General features: G+C 39.4%; 1 protein-coding gene across 1 annotated transcript; it reads left to right on the top strand.

Moving 5' to 3' along the window:
* Positions 1 to 4,034: 4,034 nt before the first annotated feature.
* Positions 4,035 to 9,190, top strand: LOC116210539 (probable alpha,alpha-trehalose-phosphate synthase [UDP-forming] 9). Its single transcript, XM_031544423.1, has 4 exons — positions 4,035 to 4,273; positions 5,662 to 7,704; positions 7,789 to 8,062; positions 8,434 to 9,190. The coding sequence occupies exons 2-4, from the start codon at positions 5,717 to 5,719 to the stop codon at positions 8,755 to 8,757; spliced, it is 2,586 nt and encodes an 861-aa protein (XP_031400283.1). The 5' UTR covers positions 4,035 to 4,273; positions 5,662 to 5,716; the 3' UTR covers positions 8,758 to 9,190.
* Positions 9,191 to 9,705: the final 515 nt, after the last annotated feature.

Raw genomic sequence — 9,705 nt, 5'->3', positions numbered from 1 at the left:
AAAAAACGAAAAGCGTTCTGATTACGAATAAAATAGATCGTTCATCTTAATTTTTTCCGTCGAACCGATACAATTAGCCAATAGTTATAACCCTACTTCCCAATGGCTTTAACATACCCCACTATCTTCAAAAGGAATGATTTGCCATCAAGGTGTTAATGGTGGTATATTTCGGGGCTTAGGGACGAGCGAGTTGAGCATGACCCTCCGATGTTACGTGAATTGTTAACTTACGATTATGAAAATACAATTACAAAATATCGAATTTAGTACGTTTAAGCAACTAATTCAAGTCATTTTCGTTAGTTGACAGGGCCTTGAAAGTGGCCTTTCCGACACGGATAAAACCAATCGCTTGGTGCTCATTATCATCAACTTTCCTAGAGAGACCTGCGAAATTGAAAGAGCATGTGGGGATTTATATATTTATTTATCTAATTTTTGGATGGAGATAGGAATAGGATGACTATGAGAGAGAGAGAGAGAGAGAGAGAAGAGAGGGAGGGGGAATGCCTACGTGGAAGCATGAAATGATAGGGATCCGGGGGTGGGGGGCCGCCATGAATGGGGCTTTATCCAAAACTTTGCCAGCTCAGATCTTTTAATAGTGCGGTCAAGCCAGCGGCGTGCTGTCCCCCCCCCCCCCTCCTTCTTATTTTATTCATTTTTTTATTATATCACAAATAAAAAAAATTCATTTTTTATGCTTAATTAATTTTTATAATTATAATAAGAATTTGACAACAACAATAACAATGAACTTGCTAAGTACATATATGAATTCATGAGTTCTTTTAGGTAAAAACGCTTAGTACAATGTCATAAGTCGCCGACTTGGAACGAATGACTATGAGTTTTGCAGGTAAAAACGCTTAGTACATGCATAATAGTATTTTGCTTATAACCCTCCTAAGAAAAAAAAATAGTTTGGTATCCTTGCTTCCCAAATTCAAATATTTTGGAACTAGGCTATAGAGTTACCTGAATTCCCTAAACTGAGCACGAATGACATGCTTTTGATTCGTCCGCGGATGTATACTAGTCGAAGTGACACAAACTTCTTGATTGCAAACCCAAAAAAAATTTAAAAAAAAAAGAAAAGAAGAGTGTATTCTCTAATTAACACCCAAGTCAGACAGTAATTAACTCACATTTCCGAACACCTCACTTTCACATATAACCCGATAAATTTTAGTTGTATGATCACCTGACTACTTCTTTTGCTAAGGAAAAAAGAAAAGAAAAAAGTAGTCAGGTGATCATCGATCGATACAAGCGAGCATCGAGTATTTAAAATATAGCAACACTACGATGCCTCATTAGTCATTTTATTTCATAAATAGATGAAAAAAGTCTAACTTTTTTACTAAAACGGGGTTTTGTTTATTTATTTGATTGATAGGTAAATAAAGGGGGCTTTAAAAATAACGACTTATCCGTTAATTATTATTGAGTTGCACTATATACAGCTAGACATGGTTTTAATGTTTTCTGTTGGGAGCATCCCACCAAAGAAGTACTTACCTCAGACAGCTGTCATTTATTAGCAAACAGCTCACCTCATCCACTTAATATTTATCATTTCTTACCATTAAAATCCAACCCCTAATTTTTATCCTTTTTCAGCAAAAAAAAGAAAAAAAAAATTAAGTCAAGAGAAGAAACTATAAATGCTTTTAATCTACTCGATGCAAAAAAGAAAAGAAAAAAAATCCAACAATTATTCTTTTTTTGGTAATGCAAAAATATAAAGAGCTTATGTAATGTGCAAAAAAATTTACAAATTCGCTAGAATTTCTTCGTATATTAATTTCATGAGTGATGACAATATGTATGGTTGGTTATATACTTATATTCTTTTCTTCCATTTGGATTTTTTTTTTGGTAAAGTGATTCTTAAATTTTATATAATATAAGTAATAAAAATTCTGCAAGAAAGACAGACAAGTATTTGTTCGGATAAAATAAAGAAGGGAGGAAAATGGGTCTAAGTGGGAAGGAAGATGCTTTGAAGCTTCTGTGTCCTTTGACCAAGCCGGCTTGCATTGTAACATTTTTTTCGTATTTTCCTTCATGCCCCTTTACCGATATATAATAATATAGAAAATATTACCATCATTTGGTGGCCGATTATGGCTCGAATTAGCTGTCTCAATGTCTTAGATTCGGATCGCCCCTTATGCCATCGTAGTTTTTTTAAAGTAAGAATCTCGTATGTAAGAGATTTTATTCGAATTTAGATAGTTCATATAAGTTGATCTCAACTGACTCCTAACACCGTGGCAGTGGATTGCTCGCTATAAACGTAGGCATCCAAAGATGCTGCAGCCTGGGGGTGTGCCTGTCTACTACTTTAAAGCCCCCATTTTGATTTTGATTCACTGAAATATAAACTATCTTATTCTGATGCTATATTTCTTTTGAAAAAGGATTTTTTAAACAAATCATTTATTTTCTAGTGTTTAATTATGAGAAAAGGCAAACCGATTTTGGTCTTGTATAGTATTGAAAAAAATCATCGCAGCAGTAATCTTCGATGTTTTAAAATGTTAGTGCTCGAGTCACTAATTTGGGTGTGCTTTGGATTTTACCGTTTATCTACAAAACTTAATTTCCGATTTAATAATATAAATAGTCACGACTAAAAAATGAAAAGTTATACTTGGAGTCCCAAATATTAGAAAATGAAATAGAGAAAAAAAAGGATTAATATTCGGGGTGCTAATCTCTCCGGTTATCTACACAAGTAACAAGATTTGACCAAAGCATTTTGTTAATTTATTATACTATTATTATATTATATGGCACATTGTTTATCTCATGCCTTTTATCTTTATTTATTTATTATAATTTAAATTATATATAAATAAATAAATAAAGGAAAACCCAATGATAGTGAAAGGCAAAGGAACACTAAGAGTGGGGGATAAGGTTGTTTACTCAGGACTTACAAAGCTTATCTCCTAATGGTCCTTGCAAATTTATATAATAAGTAGAAGTTTGGATTAACCAAACTACCCTCGTCTCCTTCCATAACAACCCATTTCCCCCCTTAATTACGTTAATTACCTTAACCTAAAGTTTCTTCCTTCTTTTAGTAAGTGCCTTTTGTCTCCCTCAACATGTTATTGGGGCAATGATCCCCTCGATTTGTGTCTATTTCGAGAACGGTATCATTGAAGATTTTTCAGCTGTTGAACCACTATTCCGAACTATCACATGATTTTTGCAGGGCATGGCAACTAAGCGCTCATAGAGTGTAAATTACGTAAACGGGATCATCACATGAAAACTGTGAAAAAAAATGTATTATATATTTTTTAGAACAACTTTTTTTGTTAATTATCTGTTATTTGGTTCATATTGATATGCACAACGTATTCTTTTAGTAACAAATTAAATGTCAGTTACAATATTCTGGTATCTCAAGATGCAATAATATTATAAAACTGTGTATTTATTTTGTCCATACTAAAAGAACAATTATCGTTCGTCATATGTCTTCACTTAAGATCTTCATTAATATATATTATGGCATTTTTTGATTGGTTTTTGCTTTCATTCTTTCAAGATTCAAAAGGAAATAATCGAATATACCTAAAAACTCTTATTAGAATGAAAGCATATTCGAATTCTCTTCTTCCATTTACGGGCAATTCTTACCTTCTCATTGCTTTTCATAAGCTCATTCAATATCGATTAAGGGGAAAATCTAGATAGATTGATTCCTATCGTATGCATTTATAAGTAAAATCTTGTTGAGACCAAAAGAGCGATTAAATTGTCCTTTATTTAGAAGGAAAAATAATAAAAGCAAAAACCGTAGTCATCAATATACAAATCTAGAAAACTACCTTTTAAGCCCAAAAAAAAAAAAAGAAATCTGGAAAGGGGAAAAAGAAAAAAATAGAAAACTAAAAAGAGAGAGGGGCAGATTGGTCATTTCGAATAAGGTTGAAACTCGAGACGTGATCCGGAACAGATAACTCTGGTTAAAAACTAACTACGGTGAAGTTGTCCCTCTTCATCAGGCGACTCTATCCTCTTCCCCGCTCACCCCTCCCCCTTCTCTCTCTTCCCATTTTCGCTGTGATCTTTCGCTCTCTCTCTCAAATCCGACGCGGCTTCCATTCTCCCTTCGAACGCCATCGCAGGTCTCGTCAATCGCCAATCGGAGCTCTAGCCAAACACCCCACCCTCCGCCGCCTCATCCCTCGCTCGACCGCAGCTCCCCGATCGCCTCGCCGGTTAACGCCGACGTTAGCCCTGAGGTACTCTGCTCCCCGCCTCCCAGGCGGTCGTTGGAATTCCGCTCATCTTTCTATTAAATTCGCATCTTGCTCGTGTTTTTGGCTACACGTGCTGGTTTTTTGGGTGTTCCGTTCGTGGATGTGGGAGGGTGCCTTGCGAGCTCTTTCAACGGATTTTCATGGAATATATGCTTGATTTCGGGGAGGGTTGCGTATCCTCACGTTGATGAGTCTTTTCTATTTTTTATTTTTTATTTTTTCCCTCTTCTTTGGTGGTAAAGTTTTTGGTGTTTGCTTTGATTTGTGGAGTTCCGTTTATTGGAGATCTGCGAGTTGCGTCCGGGCATGACTGGTGGAGTGAATTTTGGCGTTACTGCTTTACTGAGTTAAGGAAGAACTGTTGGGTGCTGCTGAGGCATTCAAATCGTCCTAATATGTACTGGACAATCCTTATTTCACTGTTTGCTAATGTCTTTTTGGCGCTCCTTGCTATAATAAAAGTCAGGTTTTTGTTTTATCCGTCAAGATATAAGATGTCTCGGGCTTCTGTTATGATGAGCTACTGCGCTCTTCAGTTCACTGAAGGATTTTTTTTTTTTTCTTCATCCATGTCTTTGATCGCGGGTGATCCTATTCCTACAGAAGCTGAAGCGAAGCAGTCAATTTCCCATTTCAAAAGAGTTTGATTTTCTTCTAAAAAATATCATGTCTTTTTTACTCTGGGAGCATTTGTTATCCTTCGATCTTCCCATCGAATTGTTCTTAGCGGGAAATTAGGTCCTCTATGAAAACTGTTGCCCTTTTCGCAATGTTGACTTGCTCTTGGAAGAGTTGGAGTAGAGAGAAAAGTTCGGTAATTGCGAACTTCCTATTGAACTTTTATGATGAAGCCCAAATTGTTCACTTGACGTAGAGCTTTTTATTTTGCTTCCTTGTGCTTTGAGCAACCGCCAAGCCAATGTTTTGATTTTTCTGTGTTTTCCCCTGCTATTGCCTGCTCATTATGCATTTGAAGAAGATTGCGTGGCCTTTTGATCCTTAGGGTGTTATGACTTGCTCTCTCTCTCTCTCTCTTTTTGGGACGAAGTGGTGGAATCAAATGGGCTTTTGGTGGGAGATTAGCTATCTATTATCATCAAAAGGAATTAGGCTGATTACGTCTTGTAATACGAACCATCAGTTGCTTCCTTTAGCTTCCCAACCTTAAATCTGAATTGAAGTGTGAGAGTTTGCAAAATAGCTCTTGCTTGGCTTTTGCTCTTGTTGTCTTGCAAATGCTTTGATGATTTGCGCTTTTAATACTAGCTAGAAGGTACAGGACGGTATACTGGGAAATTCTACTCTGATGCGTACGTACATTTTTTTTTTGCTTGCTGTAATAGCCTCACGTGCCACTTTTTTTTTTTGTAGGTTTTTTTGCCTTAATTTTTTTATGAATTATTGAAGAATCTGCCTATCTATTAGCAATGGCATCAAGATCATATACAAACTTTTCAGACTTGGCTCCTGGTGACCTCTTGGATATTGCTCCGACTCCCACTGCTCTTCCTCGTGTGATTAAGACCCCGGGAATAATCTCCAATTTTGATGGTTATAGCAGCACTGATGGAGATTCAGATACCACTTCATCCGGCTTCCGTGAGCGGAAAATTCTGGTGGCAAATATGTTACCTCTACAAGCTAAGAGGGATACAGAGACGGGAAAATGGTGTTTCACTCAGGATGAGGATTCAATACTACTACAGTTAAAGGATGGATTCTCATCTGATACCGAGATACTCTATGTGGGTTCTCTCAAGGCTGAAATTGATGCTAGTGAGCAGGAAGAAGTTGCTCAAAGATTGCTGGAGGAATTTAATTGCGTTCCTACCTTTCTTCCTCATGATCTTCAGAAAAAATTCTATCTTGGATTCTGTAAACAACAGCTGTGGCCGCTTTTCCACTATATGCTGCCTATGTGCCCAGACCATGGAGATCGCTTTGAACGTTCTCTTTGGCAGGCATATGTGTCTGCAAACAAAATATTTGCAGATAAAGTTATGGAAGTCATCAGTCCCGAGGATGACTATGTTTGGGTTCATGACTATCATCTTATGGTCCTGCCTACATTTTTGAGGAAGCGGTTTAATCGAGTTAAGCTCGGATTCTTCCTCCACAGTCCATTTCCTTCATCTGAAATATACCGGACGCTGCCTGTTCGTGATGAGATCTTAAGAGGACTGCTGAACTGTGATCTTATAGGATTTCATACATTTGATTATGCCCGTCACTTCCTCTCGTGCTGCAGCAGAATGCTCGGCCTGGGCTATGAATCTAAACGAGGGCACATTGGGCTTGATTATTTCGGTCGAACAGTCTACATAAAGATTTTGCCTGTAGGTGTCCATATGGGCCGACTCGAATCTGTTCTCAATCTTCCTGCAACATCTGACAAGATTAAGGATATTCAAGAGCAGTTCAAAGGGAAGAAAATAATTCTTGGTGTTGATGACATGGACATATTTAAAGGGATCAGTCTGAAAATTCTAGCTCTGGAGCAGCTTTTGCATCAGAATACACAGATGCGGGGCAAGGTAGTCCTGATTCAGATTGTGAACCCTGCGAGGGGCTCTGGGAAAGATGTGCAAGAAGCAAAGAAAGAGACATATTTGACTGCAGAAAGGATTAACAATGTCTATGGCTCTGCTAACTATGAGCCTGTTATCCTCATTGATCGCCCTGTGCCTCGTTTTGAGAAATCAGCCTACTATGCTGTGGCTGAATGTTGCATAGTGAATGCCGTGAGGGATGGGATGAATCTAGTGCCATACAAGTATATAGTCTGCAGGCAAGGAACTCCAATGATGGAGAAGGCAATTGGCATGTTAAATGATACTCCTCGGACGAGCATGCTTGTAGTTTCTGAATTTATTGGTTGTTCTCCTTCCCTGAGTGGAGCCATAAGGGTTAATCCTTGGGACATTGATGCTGTTGCTGATGCCTTGAGTCTGGCATTAACAATGCCTGATGCCGAGAAGCAATTGCGGCACGAAAAGCATTATAAGTATGTTAAGACTCACGATGTAGCCTACTGGGCCCGGAGTTTTGCCCAAGACCTGGAAAGAGCATGCCGAGATCACTACAACAAACGATGCTGGGGGATTGGCTTGGGACTGGGTTTCAGGGTTGTCTCTCTGTCCCCCAGCTTTCGTAAGTTGGCTACTGATTGCATTGTCTCTGCATATAAACGCACAAAGAGGAGGGCCATATTTTTGGACTATGATGGCACTCTTGTCCCTGAGACTTCCATCAGCAAAATGCCCAGTCACGAAGTTCTTAGTGTTCTGAATTCTCTCAGCAGTGATCCCAAGAACACCGTGTTTATTGTCAGTGGGAGAGGTAGAGATTCATTGAGCGAGTGGCTGGCTCCCTGTGAGATGCTCGGTATAGCTGCTGAACATGGGTATTTTATCAGGTGCTAGATCTCGAACTGTCATATTACGCATCCTTTGACTGCATTCTATTCTGTATACCATAATTGCTTTTTGTCTGTTTTCAGGTGGAAGAAGACAGCTGACTGGGAGACTACTTGTGTGGGTGCTGATCTCGATTGGAAAAACATTGTGGAGCCTGTAATGAAACAATATATGGAGGCAACAGATGGCTCCACCATTGAATATAAGGAGAGCGCTGTGGTATGGCACCATCAGGATGCAGATCCCGACTTTGGTTCATGCCAAGCGAAGGAACTTTTGGATCATCTTGAAAGTGTGCTTGCTAATGAACCTGCGGTCGTGAAGAGGGGCCAGCATATTGTTGAAGTTAAGCCTCAGGTAAGAGTCAGGTTCATAATTGGATTGGCATTCATCTCAACTGTATCGTATTCATTTTTCTATATGTATCTGTGTTATTAAGCTCCATTCATTTCAGGCAAGGTAACATCACCTCGACTCTTATTTATAAAAATCAACTTTTTAACTCTTATTTCTGAAAAAAAAAATGTATTATCTTGGTACTAAAATCTAATCATTGATGTTAGTTAGGAGATTCCGTGTTCTGGTTTTCAAAGAGTCTTTGTAGTGTGGGGTCAAATCACTAATGTGATTGTTTAGATCAGGAAGAATCCTTTTCAAACAAAATGCATGTCAGAATTCTCCGACTATGAAAGCTATGTGCATGTGTTTGATGCAGTCTTGTTTTGTAGGGAGTGAGCAAAGGTTTTGTGGCGGAAAAGGTCCTGAGCACGATAATCAACAGCAATGAGCCCCCCGACTTTGTCATGTGCGTAGGTGATGATCGATCGGATGAGGACATGTTCGAGAGCATACTCAGCACCGTGTCCTGCCCTTCCCTCCGCGTGATGCCGGAGATCTTTGCCTGTACTGTTGGGCGTAAGCCCAGCAAGGCCAAGTACTACCTGGAGGACGTGGGCGAAGTTGTCAAGGTCCTTCAGGGCCTCGCCAATGCCTCGTGTCCAAAGGCTCGGACTCCCTCACAAGCACAGATCTCTTTCGAGAGTACTATCTGATGAGCCGAGCGGTACGAGGTCTGGAAAGCTCGGCACCTCGTGGGACAGATACGGTGCAATGCGTGTCAGTATGTTCCCCTTAAATGAGGGGAATCGGGCCGATGGAGAGGGGTTTTTCAGGCTCAAAATTAGGCGGAGTTATCAGGGTGGGGAAGCTCAGGAAGGTAGAATGTGCGACTATTGCTGCTACGGGGAATGAGGTGCCGGGAAGAGTTGGGATTTTCATGGTGCCAACATTTAACGCCGAGTCCATTTGGGGGGGCCTAGTCAGATGTCTATGATGAGATTAGATCTGTCACCGTGTTGGAGGGTGTCGCTTAGATTTGTATAGTTTTTCTTTTGCTTGACTTACAATTTGTGTAGTTTTCAAATGCGATCAATGCATAGACAGTGTTGGCTTGTGCCTTGTCCCGAGCTCTTGTTATCTTATTAACCGTACAAGCCGTCTGAAATTCTGCTGCAGTTTCGCATTCTCCCGTAATCTTGTACTGATCCGATCTTGGTCGTGATGGGTCACAGCACAAGTCGATTACAGTGCATGAAATGGCATATTGGAACATTGGCATGATCAGAGTGGAAATACCTCATCCAGATCAGAACATAAAATATCTGATCAGAACAGAAGATGCTATTTTTTCCAACAAAAAAGGAAAAAAAAAAAAAGAAAGAAAGAAAGAAAGAAAGATGCCATTTGGAGATTTAAGCAAATTGAGAAACAGGACACATGCAGAGGAAGTCATTTGTACCGTTGACATTCCACATTTTGGAGTGATGGACGGATGATATGCAAAGAGGATGTACTTTGTCGAGGAGACTGTTGCCTCCATGTTCTGAAGATGAGAAATCCTTCGGTGTTCTTTGTCTGCACATCACATGAAAGTGACCACCTTTAGGCTGCCATAAAATGGCTATTTCGACGACCGAACGATTCTTACAAAAAAAGAAAAA

The sequence above is a fragment of the Punica granatum genome, chromosome 6 (assembly GCF_007655135.1).
Source record: "Punica granatum isolate Tunisia-2019 chromosome 6, ASM765513v2, whole genome shotgun sequence".
Lineage (NCBI taxonomy): Eukaryota > Viridiplantae > Streptophyta > Magnoliopsida > Myrtales > Lythraceae > Punica > Punica granatum.
The sequence above is the reverse complement of the archived record's forward strand: the minus strand, read 5'-3'. Positions and strand labels throughout refer to the sequence as shown.

Excerpts from the sequence above, each read along its gene's own strand:
- LOC116210539 (XM_031544423.1), top strand. The coding sequence starts at position 5,717 with ATGGCATCAAGATCATATACAAACTTTTCAGACTTGGCTCCTGGTGAC. Across the intron at positions 7,705-7,788 it reads GAACATGGGTATTTTATCAG|GTGGAAGAAGACAGCTGACT; the intron begins GTGCTAGATCTC and ends GTCTGTTTTCAG. Across the intron at positions 8,063-8,433 it reads TTGTTGAAGTTAAGCCTCAG|GGAGTGAGCAAAGGTTTTGT; the intron begins GTAAGAGTCAGG and ends CTTGTTTTGTAG.